This window comes from Micromys minutus, assembly GCF_963924665.1.
Source record: "Micromys minutus genome assembly, chromosome: 8".
NCBI classification, from domain to species: domain Eukaryota; kingdom Metazoa; phylum Chordata; class Mammalia; order Rodentia; family Muridae; genus Micromys; species Micromys minutus.
Genome location: NC_137977.1, coordinates 3,169,216 through 3,190,322, shown reverse-complemented (window position 1 = coordinate 3,190,322; position 21,107 = coordinate 3,169,216). Strand labels below are relative to the sequence as shown.

Genomic DNA, 21,107 nt, shown 5'->3' with positions numbered 1-21,107 from the left:
ATTAGGCAATAAACCTGAAGATAATCCCTCAGAGGCATTCCCAGAAACCTGTCTCTGATGTGATTCTAGAGGTCACCAACTTGACAACTGAGAGTATTAAAAGAAGAACGGTACAAAGTAAAACTGCCTACTAGGTTATATTTAGACATAACACAATATGCTTATCCCCTGCAGAATGTAACTGGAACTTTTGAGGACAGAATTGTATACACACTTAGTAGATTCATTCTACAACATACAAAGTGAAAAGTTCAAGTCAGCATGTAACCTTGGTCCTGTTACTCTCCTAAAAATTATGCCATAACACTGCTGTGTTTTCTGCTGGAACCATGACATCACTAGAATGAAGTCTTAATTGTAAGTACATTTCTCTTGACAAAATTCTAATGAAACAAAACTTATGCCACATATAATTTTGAAGAATTTTATAGGTTTTAAAAATGTTTGTTGGGTCAGTGAAATGGCTGAGCAGGTTAAAGATACTTGCTGCCAAGTCTGATGATCTGATCCAGTGCTACATAATAAAGAGAACCAAGTCCTGTAAGTTGTCCCCTGAACTGTACATGTATGTACATGCCTATAAATCATACACACACATACAATAAATATAAAAAAACATTTTTCTAATGCTTCTTTAAAAAGAAGATTACTGGAGTTGGGGAGGTGAGGATGAATAGGGGGAGTGTTGAGGAGGTGAGGGTGAGTGGGGGGGTGTTGGGGAGGTGAGGGTGAGTAGGGGGGTGTTGGGGAGGTGAGGGTGAGTAGAGGGGGTGTTGAGGAGGTGAGGGTGAGTGGGGAGGTGAGGGTGAGTAGGGGGGTGTTGGGGAGGTGAGGGTGAGTAGGGGGTGTTGAGGAGGTGAGGGCGAGTAGGGGGGGTGTTGGGGAGGTGAGGGTGAGTAGAGGGGGTGTTGAGGAGGTGAGGGTGAGTGGGGGGGTGTTGAGGAGGTAAGGGTGAGTAGGGGGGCTGTTGGGGAGGTGAGGGTGAGTAGGGGGGGTGTTGAGGAGGTGAGGGTGAGTGGGGGGTGTTGGGGAGGTGAGGGTGAGTAGGGGGGTGTTGAGGAGGTGAGGGTGAGTAGGGGGGCTGTTGGGGAGGTGAGGGTGAGTAGGGGGGTGTTGAGGAGGTGAGGGTGAGTGGGGGGTGTTGGGGAGGTGAGGGTGAGTAGGGGGTATTGGGGAGGTGAGGGTGAGTGGGGGGGTGTTGGGGAGGTGAGGGTGAGTGGGGGGGTGCTGGGGAGGTGAGGGTGAGTAGGAGTGTCTGGGGGTACAGATGCTGAGAGCCTGGGCTGGAGCCACAGTGTTCACATAACAAAACAAAATATCACTACCACCACCACCAAGGGCTTGCTAAATTATATATTAAAAACAATTCACCTGAAGAGCAAATCTACCCCAAAGTCTCCATTTTGCTGTATACGCACAATTGTTTTTCTCTGTATAAGAGAGGTCTTGAAACCTGTATAACACAAGTTTCAAAATGCACATTCAGAAACTTGAGAGCTGGCTCAGTGGGTAATGTACCTGCTATGGTGAGCAGAGGACCCACGTTTGGATCCCCAGTACCCATGTAAAATGTTAGCCACGGTGGTACACTCCTGACATCCTAGAGCTCAGAGGTGGAGACGGGAAGATCCACGGGGTTGCTGGTCAGCCAGTCTAGCCAATAAGGAAGCTCCAGACTCAGTACCTTGTTTTCAGACATAAGATGGAGAGGTGAGAGAGGAAGACACACATACATACACCATATGTATATCACAAAAGGTTTTATATTAAACATTTTGAAAAAAAAATCTTGGTAAGAAAAACTCAACGGACCAAGAAAAGCTTTCATAATGACTATGTTTCATAACGACTTTCTTTTTGATTCAAATAGGCAAAATTACAACTATTTCAAAGGAAGTGATATAGAAGCTTAGATCTAAGTGCAAGTTTAGAACCCAAATGCAAATAAAGACACTCACTGCCAGGCAGATCTGTGTCCTCCAGGGACTGGCTGCTAATAGAAACTGCTGCAAAGTCAGGGACTGAGCAAAGTTTTGTTTGTTTTTAATCATAAAATAATTATTTTAATGGTGTATTTGAAATAATTTTAAACATCTGATCAATAAGATTACAGAAATGTGGGAATTGCTGTACTTTACAAAAAATAAAGCTAAGTATTTAAATATACAATTTTGGGTATAGATTTCTTGGTAAGGTAATTTTTAAAGCATATACATAATTTACGGCATTTTACATAACTTGCTAGAACAAAAACTGTGGCTAATTAAACTCTTACAACAGTACAGAATGTGACCATAACAGTCCCTGTGGGAGGAACAGAACAGAGAATGACAGACTGGAAATGTTTCCCCAGGAGAGTTTGGCATTCTTTCTGTCTGTGATTTCAATTTCACCATTATTTTTGTCAGTTATCATCTACACAAGTAGATTTCAGAGGAAGAGAGGAGGTACTTTGAATATCAGCTTCCTCCTCAGAGAGATACACAATACGCTGCTCACATTTAGAGCCGCCCCTAAGAGCGAGACACTGACAGCACCTCTTACGTACACAATTTAAAGGGAGTCCTACAGTGTAATGTTCTTACCAGCAGTTGGATATTTGAAAAGTACTAGATGCTTAAAATATAGGGTAACTGGGAGAGAAAGAACTCCGGGAATTAAAACAATGCAAAAACAAACCATCCTTTTGAAATACTGTAACTAAATATTTGCCAGGTTTTCCTCTTTGGTTGACCTATGATTTTTTTTTCATCAGTAAAACAAGGATGAGCTTTGGCTTTCCCAGTGCAGCCTCGTCTCCTTGGACATGTGGTTCACACATCAGTTTCAAGATGCAATTTTCATCCCGTCATTTTGAACACAAGGCCTCATTTTTTCCCAGTATGTTTTAGCTTTTCCACATTTCAATGAGGTATATCAGTAGCGATTTCAGTTTTAAAACTTGGCTGACAAAGACGGCCCTCACTGGGCATCAGAAACACTGCAGCATGGGAAGCCAGAGAGTCAGCAACCTCAGACTAATGACCTCCAACGGCTGTGTAATTCTGGCTCAACTAACCCACGTTGACTCTGCCTCTACTCTGCTTGTAACACTTCAACAATGGAAGGTAAGTGTCACTGTTGGCTCAGTAACCTCCAACTGCAAATCATAAAATCTAACACTAGGAGACAGATTCAGTACAGGGTACATTCTGACTCCTCCGTTATCCTTCATCTAGACACAGCCTGTATCAGAGAAGGCACCTCACTGCTACCACGCGGAAACAACAACCGAGGGTGGTAAAAGGGAGACCCTAGCTACTGTAATTAAATGCAGGTCAGTCAGTGGTGTTTCTATATAAAGTATACATAGTACTGACTTTCAGAAAGCATCTGAATCCTCATCTGCAAGAATCCACAGGACATACAGACAAGAAGTAGTAAAAGCTTGTCAGTGTAAACAGTGGTCTTCCATAATGGTGACTATTTTCCAGAGCAGATGTCAGAACAGTGCAACAGTGCTCTCCGTATCTTCTTTGGCGGTAAACAGTGTGTCTGGATGAAGTGATCACTTAAGAAGGGCAAGGTATAGGGCTCGGGAATACTTCATTTCTCTTTCCTGTTCCATACAGAATATCAAGTCCCTGAGGCAGATTCTTGTGATTCTTGGACGAAGCAATGGTTTGGTGGCTGTTAGGCTGGAAGTCCCAGAAGTAGAAGGGTTATCTTTGAAGCTCTAAACAGGGAAATAAAAAAGAGAAGTAGTTTAAAAAAAGGACTTTCATAAGGCAAAGCCTGCTGCTGTGGCACATGTGCACTGTTCACTGGCTCCTCTGTCCTGGCCTGGCAGAGCCTGGAAGAGAGGTCTCTTCTCTTCTCTTTCAGGTGTCCCTTTGCTCCACTCTCCTGCCCTTCCAGGTGAGTCTTCCCACGTGAAAGATTTTACAAAACACTTCAAAGGGATGAATTTATGATTTTGATCATGGTGCTGAAGGGTTATATACAAGTAAAAAGCCACTGCCACAAAGCAGTCTTTTGTGCATCAATTGTAAAAATAAACATAGCAAAAGCCCATTATGATTCTGATCTCATCAAGTTACAGTGCCAAAAAATCTTTAATGGCTCCCCAGAGGCCAGAGCTCCACTTGAAAATTTGTCTTTCTTTCATACAACATTGCAACAAGGTCTGAGGGCTGTCTCCCACTGCTTAGACCAGATAGGAAAACGATTCTGGCCTGGAGAAGTCATGTGTCATAAGTCTCACAGCAAGGTGGAATAGGACGCCATTTGTAATTTGATCTGAAATCAGTGTCTTTAGCCACTGTGCTATGTGGTATTATTGGGTGCCAGGTCAGCACCGTCCTGGTTCCCTCCAATCACACTTGCCATTCTCTTTTACAAAGGACTTTAGCTATATGCAATAGGCAGAGATCTCCAGAAGGCCACTCAGGTACAATCTAGTCATCTAACGAGATTTATTAAGAAGCTCATGCTGAATAACAGTGATTCATAGATGGTTCCATATCACCACAAAACCACCAGACCAAAAGCTTTCTAAGGAAAATGATTATTGTTTATGGCCCCTCAGGAACTTGGCAAAGTATGAAGAACAACATGGATTATCCATAGTATTTTGTTTCTGAAACAGAGTCTGACAATTTTGCTCTGATTGGCCTGGAACTCACTGTGTAGGTCAGACTACCTCAAACTCAGATATCTACTTTCCTCTTCCTCCCAAGTGTTGAAGTGCTGCCATTTAAAGGCATGTACTACCACATCCAGCCTAATATTTTCTTAACTGAATTTACTGATCATAAACAGAATAGCCAATGTGAGTTTCAAATTCATCTAAGAATGAACTGAAAGCCATTATTCCTGCAATAAGATAGTTTCTTAAACATTGACATCTATGCACTATTTTGCCAAATTTTTTTTTAAGTTTTTACTTTAATAATGATGATGATGATGATGATGATGATGATTATTATTAATTTTGGCTACATAATGTGGGGTTGGGTGAAGGCCACATGCATATTATGGTGTGTATGTGGAGGCCAGAGAACAACTCAGTGGAACCAGTTCTCTCCTGTATTTATGTAGGTCTTAGGGGTCAAACTCAGGTTGTCAGGCTTCTATCCACTTTATCCACTGAACTATTTAATGTCACAACAACAACAAAGAAGGTGACCAACAGTCTTACTGAGTTTTGCCATCTATGAACCACATCAGCAACCAGCATGGTATCATAACTCTACAGGTGCATTGGTGGCCAATTTGGAAACAAGATGGATACTGTGTCTGGTGCTAGAAACTTAGCTAATTATTCAGTACTACAGAAATTATGGCTATTAAAAGAGAATTTACAATTAACTAAACTAGCTACTAACATAATCTCTAACAGTAATCCCTAAACACTGTGTTCTTATGCCAACAGATAATGGTAGTCTTTAGCCCTCACCAAGGAAATCTCTTCGCAACACTAATCGACCACTCAAGAAAACTACAACCAATACCAATGCAGTGATGGAGCCCTGTCCCAAGAGGTACATTTCCAATCTGATTGCACCTCCACTCAAGGCTCAGAGATCATTTCAAAGAGGGATTGGAAAGTTATAAGTGCCTAAGGAACTGGGAGTATGCTTTACTGGAGTGAGACTGTACCTTCTGGTAATATCAGAAGCTATACAATTTGAAAACCCAAACGTGAGCAATGATGACGCCAATAAGCAGGTCAAAGGCCTTAATCCAACACAAAGAACTACGGACAAACTGAGGAAAAAGCACACCAATCAGTTCTCCAGTGCCAAACGGTGATTCCTGAAAACATGCACAAGTAATACATGGATTCAACAGGCTATATTTAAAACACATAGTGTGTGTGTGTGTGTGTGTGTGTGTGTGTGTGCGCGCGCGCGTACCATATACATATATACATACAAATACAGATATATTCACAACATTTAGTAAAAAAAAAAAAAAAGCCATTAGTTTTAAAAGAGCAGAGAAGAATATATGGGAGGATTTGAAAAGAAGAAATAATCTCAAACTTAAAAATAAAGTCAAATAGGGTGGTGCACTCTTTAATCCTAACACTCAGTGGGTAGAAGCAGGCAGATCTGAGATGGAGGCCAGCCTGGTCTACATGGTGAGTTCTAGGGCAGCCAGAACTACACAGAAAAACCCTGTCTTAAAATTTTAAATAGTTATCCTATGTGTGTGGTGTCTATGAGAGCTGGTGGGCAGATGTCAGAGGGCAGCTTTCAGGACTAGGCTCTCCCCTTCTACCATAGATACCAGAGATCAAACCAGGGTTGCCAAACTTGTACAGTAAGCACATTCATCCACTGAAACATCTTGTTTGCCTAAAGAATTATGTGTAAAAGGGAAACCCTTGTTTTGTGTGTGGGGGTATGGGGTGTCCTTTAGCTTAAATTCCAGATTATAGATTATCTGTGACTTATGGCAGGCAAGTCACAGAGCAGGGCCTTCAGAGAAGTGGCTATATTCTATCAACAGACAGAAGAAGAGAGTCACAGACATGTACATGATTTCACTCAGATGGCACTGATCAGGATCCCTTTCTTAGGGAATGATGTCAACCAGTCTTCAGTAACATCATGAAAATAATCCTCCACAGGCAGACCAGTCTAATCTAGACAATTAGTACTCATTGAGACTCTCCAGATCATATAAACCTTTTGCCTTTTACTTCATTTTAAAAAAACTATATTTTGTTTTGAAACATATTTTCAGGACTGGAGAGATGGCTCAATGGGTAGAGGCATACTTGACACAAGCCTGATCCCTGGAGGCCATGAAAAGGTGAAAGACTCTTCAAAGTCTTCTTGTGGCTTCCATATGAAAGTAGAACATGTACACCTACGCTCGCGTACCATGAATGTACACATAATAATAAATTAATTGTGTAAAAAGTAAAAAAAAAAACATTTTGATAGGATTGGTTGAGACTTATAGAAGTACTTAGGTAACATGGGAACCAAATTTTTCCATTCTGCTTTAACAACACTGAATTTTAATTATTCCCTTCACAATTTTGGCTTGTTTTGGCAGTGGGGGGGGGGCATGGTGTATACAGACTACAAAACTCCAAGGTCAGAAACATTCAACGGAATCCATGATATTCATAGCATAACTTCAGGGAGGCTGTACTTAGAAACACATTGTCTTATAACATTCAGTTTCTGAGGGATATAGCATCCTAACCATGCCAATTCTCTCATTAGGTTAAACTTGCTCATAGGACCCTATGGAACAAACATTAGGAAGCCAAGAGGAAGAAGGGCGCAGAGTGTGATCTGTGCATGTCCAAGTGGCGAACTACAACTGAGCAAGCATGGCAGTCCACAGTGAGTGATCTGCTGTCTTCCTTCTTTTCTGCAACTTTTGCTACTCAGGCATCCAACAGACGACACTTTACTACTGTCAATTATTATCACTAAAACATTTTACATGATTTCCGCAGGATGATCTCAACAGCTCAGCTTTGGAAACAACATACACAATAGGACGTCAGTAATATGTACTGACAGTGACGGGCGATCTTGTTTACAAGAGTTAGAGGTATTTAATCTTCAGTGCATTCTAAAGTAAAGAAGGAAAAAGGAAGAAGGGAGGTAGGAAGGACGGATGGAAGAAAGATGTGGGAGGAAGGGAAGATGAATGGATAGACAGACAGATAGATAAATAGACAGATGGATCTCATATAATTCAGGTTGGTGCCCAAATCACCTTGGAGCCAAGGATAAACTCTGAACTTCTGGCTCTCCTGTCTGTACTTCCCAAATGTTAGGATCACAGGTGTGTGCCACCGTGCCTAGTTTATATGGTGGTGGGGGTCAAACATAGTGCTTTCAGCAAGCTGCACAGAGACTTTACAGATTAGCTGCATTTCCAGCTCAAAAAGGTTTTTTTTTCAGTTATAAATGATATATTATTGCTAATTCTAAATCTATACATATATTTAACAGTGTTCATACATCTGCCTGCAACATAAATATGTCTCAGCAATTTTGTTTTTATGAAAATACCTAGAAATGTTGTTTTTACCAAAAGTCACGTAAGTTTATATTTTGTATTAGTATTCACAAATAATCTTGACTGGAAACACAATGACTATTATAAGTGAAGTAAGTTTTAACAACTGAGAGGACCCGGGACACAAAGGAACAACTACTGTGAGGTTCCACTTTTTGCATGTTTCCAGACAGGCAAGCCTGCAGAAGAGTCAGGCAATGATTCTTTTGGGAATCCGAGGAGCTGGAAGGACACTGTCACTTCCTTCCAGGAAGGTTCCTTCTTAGCTTGAAACTGTCTAGGTGGGAACATTCCCTGCCTAAAAACTGATTCCACTTATGCTTTGGTTTTGTTCATTACGTATCAATGTGGTGTTTTGATTAAAAATTAAACTGCTAGCAAAAATCCCATCTCATCTCTGTAGGAAATTGAAAGGAAAGTACAAGAGGGGGAAGAAAAAAATGGTAAGATTGTTAAATGTAAAGAAAATAAAGACCCAATTATCTGGGTTAAAGAACAAAGGGGTCATGGTTCATGTCTGTCATCTGACAAGCCTCAAGAAGAACTGCATTATGGCTGCCAGGCCAGGGTTGAGGAGGAGGTCACTGCAACAGGATGCAGTGGAGGCCTGGGGCAATGTTATAAATGAAACAAGCCCGAGGGACACTCTACAACCCACCACAAATGTCTTTCATATTTCACAACTTCATTCGCTTCCTCCAAATCATGACTGATTTAAAAAGCCAAATTCTTGAAACTGAATGCAAAATAAAAGCTTATCGTTTTTGTAAGTGGGATAGTTAACAATTCTGACTGGTTAGTTTCACAATGGCAAAGCCATAATAATCAGATAATTCTTGGTTATTGAATGACTACTTGTATTCATCAACAGTAAACCTGCCTCTCAGTTTTTCTATTCCTCCATGCCACCAGGTCCTTCCCCGAAGTTCCCTCGGTTCAACAGTGCCAAGACTGAAGAATTAATTGCAGTTCAGAGAAAATACAGAAGAAAAAAATAGGATCTTATGTAAAGACTGCATTGTTTCTGAAACAGAGGGTTTCCCAATCCACGTCTGATGAGAATATTCCTTTATGGGTTTTTAAAATGGAGAAACAACCAATTGACCAAATGCCTAACCAAACCTAGCATCAGTAAGTATCTTCTACAACAACAGACCAATTAAACTAGCTTCACTGATTTGTTAAGATTGCATTCTTGAACAAAGCTTCTTATTTCTATGATGAAACAGCAGAAACTCTTTTATTCTTATGAGGAGAAAGTGAGTACCAGTGGTTTCCAGCCTTAGATATTTAACAATGCAGTGACTTGGTGTGCCAGGATGGGGTGATGCACTGAGGGGTGGGGCTGTACGAGCAGTGGGACTGGGAAGGGGCTGCAATCAGCAATGACTAAAAACAATTGGTCATGCAAATTTTTATTCCCATCTACATAATAGAGCAGGTGGCGTAAAATAAAATCTTTAAAAGCCTTTTAACTTTTCCTTTAGTTATAACAATCACTTCTACACCAAGTTAGAAGCTAAAACAAGAGCTGGGTAGCCAGAGTGGCTTTCAGAGCCCTGCCACACTCCTCTCATTTCGTGTGGGCCTTTATCCAAATGTCACCACCCTTGCGGAGGGAAGAGAAACCCCTGAGAGTCAGAGGACAAGCACACAAGGACCCACAGCAGCATGGAGTGGGGATCACGGGCTGCTGGGAACAAGCTGAGAGCTGTCAGTAGTAACCTGTCTCCATGACCAAGTCACACTCTGATCTAGTTCAAGCACTGTCACAGGCACCTATGCTCGGATGATACTGTACAGAAATAGCACTAGTTGTCAGCTTCATAAACAATATAAAACAAACTACTTAACGTCTCTGCCTCAGTTTCTTACACTGTGAACAAGAGGACCAACAGCAATACCACCCCATCACCAGATCTATTTGAGAGGAAGGTTACGTGTTTCTTCCTTCAAGTTTATAAAGATTTGTATTCCACCCAAAGAGCTGTTAGAATGGCTTAGCACTGGGCTGTAGTAGAATCTGGGCAGAGAATCTGAGAGTGTGGGTACCATTACTTCCTTTCCACAATAAACACGTCCTCTAGAACCTGGGAGCAAGGATAAATGGGAGTGTACTAGAGCTGACTGGGTAGTAAGAGTGCTTGCTGTACAAGATGATCTTAATGCAGAATCCTCATAAAAGAGCTGAGCTGGCGCACGCTCTCTCTCCCCCAGCACTGAAGGGAAGCACGGAAATGGAGTAGGATTTCCTAAACGGTTGGAAGCTCTGGTTTAGTAAGAGACCATTTCTTAAGTGAGTTAGGTGGAGAGTGATAGAACAGGACATCCATCTTTTTCTGGATAATGAACATGCACACAGGTGAACACAATTTCACACCTACTCCACCCCCCCCCAATAAATAAGTTGTTGCCTGACTCAGTACAACAACATACAGAACCTTTTGTCCAAAAGCCTAAGCCTTCAGGTCAGATATGAGTCAGTTGGTAGAGTGCTCATCTAACACTGAGGTAGCCTTGGGTTTGACTAGTGCCACCACTAATGGCTCATACCTGTAAATTCAGCACTAAAATAGTGGATGGAGGCAGGGAGATCAAAAGCTCAATGTCAATCATATCAACACAGGGAGCAGGAGGCCAGCCCAGGCTACACAGACCCTGGCTAAAAATCAAACAAAAACAAAACACCAGACCAACTTTTAAGCCTTGAGGGGAACACAGCAGAATATACAGAACTTTGAGGCTGACTGCCCTCTGCTGGTCAAGAAGTAAAACTTCTAAAGCTAAGTCTGACTTTAATCGCATTCATTTTATCCTTTAGAGCTGTAGCAAGGCATAGGCAGTCAGACATGTCTGTCTCTGCCCAATAATTTCATCATCCGATGTGTTTCAAAGGAAGTAAGCAGTCTTAAGTGACACTGAACCACAGGCTTTGAAGTATAGTTACGGTTCTGAAATTATGTCAGCTAGTAAAGAAATGAACTGGTTGTCATATGTATTAACCCTAATCTTTACTTCAGGCCCCACTATTTAGCAAATTTTTAGCAAAACTTCCAAATTAATGTAGTACATTCAATACATATCCCACATTCAACATACCTTGAACCATTATTTTTCCCCTTCTTCCTCTTTTATTTCAAGAAATGTAAACATATATAAATAAAATACCCAATACATCAATCTGGATGAAACCTACCACGCTTACCAATTCTACCTCTCCTTAACACCGTGTAAGTCATACTTCCTTCAACCTTTTCACTTTTATTATCTTATTTGAAAAATACTAATTTTTAAACAGTCTACCCTCTTATTACTATTGCTTATTACTATTGCTGACACTGGAGTGTGAATTACTGTTCAAAAAAAAAATCTGGCAATACAATTTTCCTGTTTAAAATGCTCCAATGACTAAAAATATATAGGACCAAATATAAACACACAAGGATACAAACAGACATTTATATCCACAATAAAGCCAGTCTTGTCTCTCTCATTTGTTTATTCCTGACACAAAGTACTGATCATGGAAAAAGTAATGTCTTCCCTTGAAGAAGCCAGGAAACAGATACAGTATGCTCTCTTCCAGGAAACAGATACAGTATGCTCTCTTCCAGGAAACAGATACAGTATGCTCTCTTCCAGGAAACAGATACAGTATTCTCTCTTCCAGGAAACAGATACAGTATTCTCTCTTCCAGGAAACAGATACAGTATGCTCTCTTCCAGGAAACAGATACAGTATGCTCTCTTCCAGGAAACATACAGTATGCTCTCTTCTCTGCATGGCACCCTCCAGTCCATTTTCAAGTTCCAGCACTGAATTCTGAAGGACTGAAGTAGGTGGTACATTTCCCCAGCCTACAAGCACTAACTTGTCTAGTTCTAGACTAGTTGCAATCTGTGTACTTTCCTAGGACTCTTCTCAAACTACAAGCCTGCTGTTCTCTTGTCTCAAACCAGACACTCACTGAACTGAAGAGGATGACTGTGGCCTATGAAGATTTTTACAGTCCCTGGAGAAGGATCTGATCAATGTGTGCAGGGTCCAGTGTCACACAATGACACAGCTGGTATGAATGAGCATTGAAATCGGATCACCACAATCGTTGGTCAAAATTGTGCTGCTATTCTCAGCTTTAAGTCAAACAAATATGGAAGAAAAATGTAAAGTTCTTGGGGGAGTATATTTGTGAAGTATTATCCTGTCCTCTAAGAACTATTTTGTCTACTTACTCTCACCAAGCTACCATCAGATGGAATTTATCCAAAACAATGGTCTTTTAAAAGTTTTTCTATTTATATTCTCAAAATAGTGAGAAGGCACTTCAGCCAGCCCACTAAGGTAACACGCAAGAACTTCAAATGGCCAAATAGCAGCCAACTCTGAAAAGCCATAACTAGACTGCCTCCAGTGGCCAAGAACAAAAGTACATCTTAGGACTTTTCTAAAAGCCATTAGAAAATTTAATGTAAGCTGTGTGGATCTCAGTTTTGTTAAAACTTCTTTGCAGGACTGACCGTGAAGCATCAACAAACAGGTCCAGTTTCACACTAGAAGAACAGGGAAAGCTTCTGGGCGAACAACTAAAGGCACAGATTTACTGATAGTTCTGAATGTACTAACAGTAGCTTTATTTAGAAGCTTAGCAATTATAGAGTTCGTGAGCTGCGCACAGGATGGAAAATACTCCTATAAAAATATTTGGACTAACAGGAAAGCAGAGCCCGAGCAGTGCCGATTTTCCAGTCATCAGTTCTGAACACATTACAAGCTAAGTGATGGCAGTCTATGACAGGGGGGAGTTCGGAGCTAGCAGCAGTAACACAAAGAACAGAGGGCACATGGAGCTCGGAGGGAGGGCTCCTACGAAAAATGAATGACACTAACTCAACCTCAGCAACAGTCAAAAAAGCATGTTTTATGCTTAAAAGATACAGATGCCACTTTAAAAAAAGCATATCTAAAAAGTTAAAAAAGAAAAGGATACAGAGTAAAGTTGTTAAAATATACTCAACTAATTCAAATGATAACATACAGAATAAATGAGAAAACCCAATTTCTTAGAGACCCACTATGAATAAAAACACAATTAAGTTAAAAGTATGTATGTGGAAAAAGAAAACCTATGTAAATTGTAGGCCTAAGAAAGCTATCACAACTATAAAATATTAAAGAAAGCACACTTACAAAGAATATCTCTAGAAATGAAGATCTAGTAAAAAGACAGAGACACCATACTAATAGTGGCAGAATAAATATACATCTAAATTGACCAGACATTTAAACATAAGCATCAACAGATTTAAAAGGACTGAAATCATAGACTATGTTCTCTGCCACATGAAAAAAAATGTAGCAAGAAAACACATTTCCAAACAGCTGGTATGAGAAAGCTATCAAGAAGAAAATTAAGAGTTAATGCAAGCATATTATATACAACATATTAAAGTTTTTATGGGTGAAGCCAAGACAAAAAGATAATAAAAATTCATAGTACACACTCAATGTTCGCTTGGCTGACTGAAGGCCTAGCTTGTGTAAAAGTTTTTGTTCAATCCCTAGTATCCAATAAATGTGGTGAATGCTTCAATTTCTACAACTCTTAGGAGGGAGAGCAGGAAGATCAGAAGTTCCTTGATGATTCTTACAGGAAATCATGTCTCAAGAAAATGTTCAGTAAGTTGTAAATTAGTATTTGACTAATAAAACCAATGAGGCCTTTCTAGACTAACATAGAAGTGAGGGGAGGGGAGAAAAAGGATAAAACCCACTGTTTATCAACATTGAGAATAAAAAAGAATGTACTTTATTAAGACATTAAACAGATAATAAGACACGATGAATAACTTCATGTTAACAACCTGAACAACTCAGATAAGACAGATCTCTTAGGCAGAGAAAGTACAGAGACAAGAACAGGTGGTGCCCGTCAAACTTCACTCATACTCAGGAAGCAGAGAACAATGAACGTAAGTGCTCAGCTAGCTTTTTTCCCTTTGAACTAAGCTATTGCCTAATTTAGCTGAGTCCCCCCCTTCAAGTAACAATGTAGATAACCCCTCACAGTTAGCCCAGAGATTTGTTTCACTGATTCTAAATCCTATTAAGATTAATCGCCACAAACTGTTCAAGAAACATTTTTACCAAGCAACATAAAGAGAAATCCAATAGTGAATTTTCTCCACACTGAACTCTCTGTAGACCTGGAGAAGAGAAGTATTAAGCAGCAGCTAGGATACAGTCTGAACACTATGCAGTCTTGACAACAAGTCAGTCCCTTACTCCTATAGACTGCCTCACTCAAAGTTAAAACTCACACACACCAAAGTCAAAATGTCACACAAATGACTGCTAGCCCAGTTCAAGGAAGTTCTTGCTCCCTTCTGAGCACATGTCTAATATCTTTCTGCTCCACCTTTTGTTCTTGTGCTCTCTTTCTCCCCCTCTCCCTTTCCTTAGATGAGAGCAGCAAGCATAGCTTTGTTACTGTACTATAGCCTGAACACTAGGCGGTCTTGACATTTCCTATGTGCGCGTGTGCAGAGATATGCAGGTGCCCATGCAGATTAAACCTAGAACATGCAAGCATTTATTGCAGTAGTATTTCCAGCCCATTTTTCTTTTCTTTTCTTTTTTTTTTTTTTTTTTAGAATTCTGGCACACCGTTCAATAAGTTATCAGGGTTAGCTCTGAACTTACTCTGCAGCTCAAGTAGGCCTTGGAAGTACCAACCCAATGCATCATATTCTCAGGGACTGGGATATAAAATACCCTTATCAGCAGTATAAAAAATGAATAGATAACTATTAAGTTCAATGAATGACATGACAGACTTATAGTAAAATAAGATATTAAAAGGAAAGTGATGGTAGATATAAACCAGCAAGGCTATAATATTCATAGGTTAAAAGGTAAGGTGTTTGTTCCCCACAAATTATCTCTAGATTCAGTGTCAGCCTGACTGTGGAAAAAGCCACATGCATTTCTGTAACACTGATGAGTATAAGACTCATGTAAATGCATGTAGTTCATATAAAATTACACAAAATAGCTTTTAAAAAAAAATAGAAGATCCATATAGGCTGACTTTAAGCCAATTAATGAAGAAAAAACTGGAATATAAAAATACAGAAAAATACACCAATAGAAAATATATATGTATAAATAAACATTAACTTCTGTTGCCTTAACACAATATTTGTGATAGTTAACTAATATAGAAAGGGTTGACTAGCTCATAATTTAAGGATCCCATCCAAGATAAGATGGACTGGTTAGTTTTGCATCATGAAAACACAGCACATTACATCAGTAGCCTATGATGGAGCAGAATCCTCTCATTCAAGGTCAGGGACCAAGAGGACAAGGAGGGGCAAGGGTCCCCAATTCCCCTTCAAGCCACACCATTAATGGCCTCCTATCTGATCATTTCTTTCAAAGGCTACACCATCATGCCATAGATATATACTCCCTAGGGATGAAGTCCATACTCATTGACCTCCAGAAGATATCCAATCTATAGCTAATATATTAAATGTATTTTTAGCATAAGATATATGGTAATAAGTAAAATGCAATAGAGGGTTTTACCAGTAAGTATGGTACATAAGGATCTCTCTTGTGTGGGGCAAAAAAAATCCATACCTTACACTAGACAAGAAAGGTCAAAGATCTTAAAGGACAAAGTTAAATCCAAAAAGCTTCTAAGAAAAAATAACAACAACATAGTAAAGTTTTACAAACATGGAACAAAGCTTTTATTTTAATATATAAAAATTACTAATCATAAAAGTGTGAGTTAGACTTTGTGATAATTAAAACCTTTATCTTTTTATTTCTTTGAAGACAGCAGAATCAAAGTACATTGCTCAGCAGAGTCTGAAGTCGAATGGCCAGCCACTGAAAACCACATGGAGCTCTTTGGAAAGTTAAACATGGGCCTCTTTTATGCTCCAATACTTATACTAAGTACTTACCTAAGAGAAATGGAAACCCCTTCACAAAATTACTTTTATAAGGATGTTCATAGTCACTTTAGATGCACTAAGCAATATGTGTAAACCAACCACATATCTAATGCATAAGCAAACTTTAGTCTTCATATACTAACCTGCTGCTCAGTACCGACAGGAATGTACTCCTAATGGTCAGTATAAAATCTCATAACATTATGTTGAGTCAAACCATTCAGATGCAAAGAGTCCATTTTTCCACAATTCTCAACTACTCAAAACTCTACAACAGGTAAAACTAAGGTATGGTAAGAGATATGAAGACTTTGGACCTCAGTGGTTGACAGTTCATACTACTTTTGCAAACTACCCGAGTACTAGGTTGCTTAAAACTACTTATAATTCCAGTTCTAGATGACACCTACTTCTGGCCTTGGAGGGCACATGCATTCACATGTGAATGTACACGTCCACAGAAACACAGACATGGGTGCACGCGCACACACACACACACACACACACACACACACACACACACACACAATGAACATGAAAAAAGAAATTAAAATAGTAATTGCAAAGGAGGTTGAGGTTTGCAGAAAGAATGCATGATTAAACCTCTGTAGGGTGATAAAAATGGCATAGGTGCTGAGTCATCTCCTTAACCTAGAAGAATGAATTTGATGTGACTCACATCAAGTCAAACAAATCAAAGATAAAGAGTAAATATAAGGGATAGAACATGGTAACCTTTAAGAAGTTATAGATATAAATATTTGTAAAACTGTATTAAATATTTCTTAGCTATGATCCTCAAAACATAAATAATCAATCAAAACTAGACTAGACTTTATTCCCACAAATCAGTAAGCACATAGATGCAAAACAAATCCACAAGTGAGATACACTTCACACTTACTAGGACTGCTATAGTTTTAAAATATAGATGATGGTAAGCAGTAGCAAGGAGAAACTGAAACCATCCTACACTGTAATTAAAATATGTGATCACCATGAAAAGCAGTTTGTCAGCTCCTCTATTTATCAAGAAACATGTCCCATCTGACTCCAAAAGTCTATTAGAGCTATACCAAGCAAGAGAAAAGAATACGAAGTACACATGAACTTTTGTATATGAATGTTCTGAATGACATTATTCTTAGTTCCCCAAAAGTATAAACAATGAAAGGATAAACTTTGGACCTCACTGTGCATTCACACAATGGATTATTCAAACAAAAAGAAATGGCTGCCAACATACTCTACAACACATATAGACCACACACAAAAAAAAAGTTAAGTGAGAAAAGCTGAAGACAAAAGGCCATGCATTACACAATTCTATTTATAGGAACTGCCCATTTGGATTACATGAACACAATTCCAAACAAGCCCTTTCCCCCATTTGGAGACAGGGTATCTTTACATGGCCCTAGCTGTCTTGGAATTCATTAAGTAGACCAAGCTGGCCTCAAACTTGCAAAGAATCACTTGTGTCTTCTTCCAAGTGCTGGGATTAAAGATGTGCACCACCACAGCCAGTTCAAACAAGATTTTAAGAAAAAGCTACAAAGCAGATGACTAGCTCCTGCTGCTAATAGCAGAATAGCTAACAGCTAATAGCTACTGTTTTAGTATGAGAAAAATGTCCAAGGTTCAAAGTGGTGAGAATTGCTGTGTAGTGAAAATATTAACAGTCACTGAGTTGTACACTTTAAAATGGTGAATTTACTGTTCATAAATCAAGTATCAACAACTGTCAAACTAAAAATTTATAGGTACTGTTAAAACAAAAAATAAGCTTGAATAAATATTTCAAAATCAAATTATTTTTCCCACTCAATAATCTGGAATTCTTGTGGATAAAGTAAAAACAGGAGTATCTAATGCTATAAAGTTACTACTATAAGAATATCTAAAGTAGATCCACTGTTTTTCATGGAAACATTTTTTTTTTTTTAAACTGGTAACAGTGACTGAAAACTTGAACATCTAATTTGGGCAATAGCACAGGGAACTTAACTGTCATTTCAATTAAGCCATGCACAGTAATCTCTGACAGTAGATGCTATCTGCTATTAATTAGCAGTTCCCTATCATTTTGGAAAGCCCTTTAAAACCTAATAGTTATTACAGATAATCCTATATAACAAGCAATTCATGATTTTAAAAGTCACTAAAGTGTTACCCAAATAGCTGCATAAGAGTCTGAAACAAAGCACTAACAAATACTTGCAACAATATAGTGAGCTGCACAAGAAGGCTACAAAGTAAGAGCAGTGTTAGTTTAAACTCCAGAAAAAATAATCCATATAATATGATAGACACAGTGTTTCAAGAAATGTTTCTGGGATCCAGATAGCTCACTAAAAACATTTTAAAGCTATGCAATTTTAAGCAAGCAACTTTCTCAGCTTAAGTTTACCATTAAGCTAATTTTAATGCATACACTTTCAGAGAAAAATAGTTCTTAAATGCCACATATAAACACCATGTGCCCTCAGGAGAACCTTACTTGGAACACAATGTAACAATGAAACACTCAAAAGCAGACAGGATTTCTACAGGCGCACAGACCACTCTATAGGGATGTTCTAGCTTTTTTTCTTAACTACCCCAATGCCCAGTTTAATCACAAGTGTGTATCGTAAACTGCTAAAAGGAACACAACACTTTTACCATTTGTCTGTATTCATGTCATAGTTCTTTAGTCAGAAAAGGCCAGAAACATATCCAGCACTGCTTCAAAAAAGAAAGCTAATTTTTAGATTTAGGTGATTACTTTTCAAGAAATTGGAAAATCTTGTTCTTTTTCACCACTCACTGTACCTAACAGACTTTTCCCTTTTGAGTCAACTTGTCAGTCTCAGGCCATGCAACTTTAAAAATTATATTTGTTTGCATCTGTTTGCTCACCTATCCATTGGGAGAGGGGTATGCTCCAGTGCGCCTCTGGAAGTCAGAGGACAAATTGCAGGAGTAGGTTCTCCCTTTCCATTAGGTGGATCCAGGGAATTATACTAAGGTCATCAGCTCTGGCTGGTTTAAGGTCAGACTAGGCTACACGAGACCCTGTCTCAAAACAAAAACAAGCAAACAAAACAAAACAACTAACAATAGAATAATTAATTTCCCATTATAAATAAAACTTTTAGCTTTAAACCTTAAAATGAAATAGAAAAAGGAAGCAAAAAAAAAAAAAAAAGCAAAACAGAGACCAGGCTATGCTTCTCTGAAGATTCTTCCGCAGAGAGAGTTAAAAAAGCTCTTTGTCCTGTGTTCCAAAAGCAGTACCTGATTAATGTTATTAACCAGGTCCTGGTCACATACTCTATGCCAAACCAAATCAAATGATGTGAAATTTCCCACCAGACTTATATTAAAAAGTCAGGTACTTCCCTCTCTCTTCCCTCCTTCCCCATCTCCATTTCTTATTTTCATTCTTTATGAAGCTCCTCTCCTGGCTTTAAATAAAAGCTGTTGTTTCCATTTAAGGCTCTCATCACGTTTTGGCCTTCTCATACATTGTTCTGTTTACTGTTTAATGCTTCACCTCCTACCCTGAGGCCCCATCATGGCCTGAAGGTCTTTTCTCCAAATAAACCTCATTCCTGAAAGACCTCTTACATTCTATTTCCCTTTCCTTGGACTGACCACTGTTGTTTTATTATTGTTTCTTTATTATTATCTTTAACACATACCAAATGCAAAATAAAGTTCTGGTAGACTTTAAAATCCTGGTGTGTTCTAATGTAAAATAGAATACAGTCTAATAAGATCACCCCCCCCCCCCCCGTTCTCTCCACAGGACTACAGGCGTTTATTAGAGTAGAACTGTATCACTTGTGTCTTCTGGGGCCCAGACTTGGGGACCCAAAAACAACAAAGAAAACATGAGGGAAGGATTCTAAAAGCATGCTTCTTTTATCACACTATTACTCATTTATCCTGACTTTTATTGCTATTTCCTCATTCATTAGAATTCCTAATAAATTTGAAATTCCTCTTCCTGCTTCCCATGCTATCGCCCCCAACAACCTATAGCTTGAACACCCCATCAAGTCAGCATTAAGGGACCATAAGCTACTACAGTCATTAATAAGACCCCAACTCTATTCTGGTTATTCTATCTGAACACCTACAACAGAAAATGCTGGGATGATCTGTAGTATAAGGTTTTCAAAAGCACATCTCTAAATACAGAACTACTAAATAACTTGCCAGAAGTCATTTCTCATTATCTAGACGAATTCTCAATGGTCTCTCTGATCTTTTTTCCCCAGTGTCCAATGAGCTTGTAATAAAACACTTCAGTGTGATAATTCCAATTATCAACCTTATAGGTAGGACGCCTGAACATACATGGTTAATACAGACTCATTTTTGTAAGTGTCCAAATACAATGTCAAATTGATAATCTTTAAAGAATGGTTGGCTTAAAAACAAGAACTTAGAAGAATGTCCAATATTAAATAAAAACCTTTTCAAAGCTCCAAACATTTAAAAAGTACCAATATTAAGACTGCACTAATTTGTGGGCAAAGTAGCAACACTTAATATTTTCACATTGCTCTGTGAATTAGAATTCAGTTGTGGAGTTATTATATACATTTTTGAAACCAGACTCACATACTCTTAATTATTAATAACAATTTCATTTATTCATAAGTAAAAGTCAAGTCTCAATTTTCCTTTTATCTCAAGAATCAGAATTATAGGAAAGCCCCTATTTCCAAGAGTAAATGTATATTCTACAAACTTAATTCAGTTACCATCTTTAAAGAAACAAAGTCGAGAGAACAGAATATTAAAAATTATTTCATATATCATTTTATCTTATTTGTCAGAGAAATGGATGTAGCAATTATGACTGATACTATTTAATTTATTGCAGTGGCCAATAAATCAGCATGTACAATACCAAAGAACATAAAATAGTTATTTCCAATAAATCAGTATATATAATACCAAAATAACATAAAATAGAATTTTTTCTTGTTTTCTATTTTTAAAAGAAAAATACCTTTAAATTACTCGGTAGTTTAAATGAGAAGGGCCTCTATAAGGAAAGGATTAGGAGGTGTGGATGGTGGCATTCCTTCTACGCTCCACTCAACAGT

At 38.7% G+C, this 21,107-nt stretch overlaps 1 protein-coding gene across 2 annotated transcripts in view; it reads right to left on the bottom strand.

Moving 5' to 3' along the window:
* Nucleotides 1–3,510: 3,510 nt before the first annotated feature.
* Nucleotides 3,511–21,107, bottom strand: part of TAF4B (TATA-box binding protein associated factor 4b) — a gene marked incomplete at its 5' end in the record, with an annotated part of 96,997 nt that continues 79,400 nt past the window's right edge. For both annotated transcript variants that reach the window (XM_080920313.1, XM_080920314.1), the window contains one exon: nt 3,511–3,715. In XM_080920313.1, the coding sequence (XP_080776439.1) occupies nt 3,548–3,715 (168 nt within the window). In that variant the 3' untranslated portion in view covers nt 3,511–3,547. The remainder of the gene's footprint in view (nt 3,716–21,107) is intronic.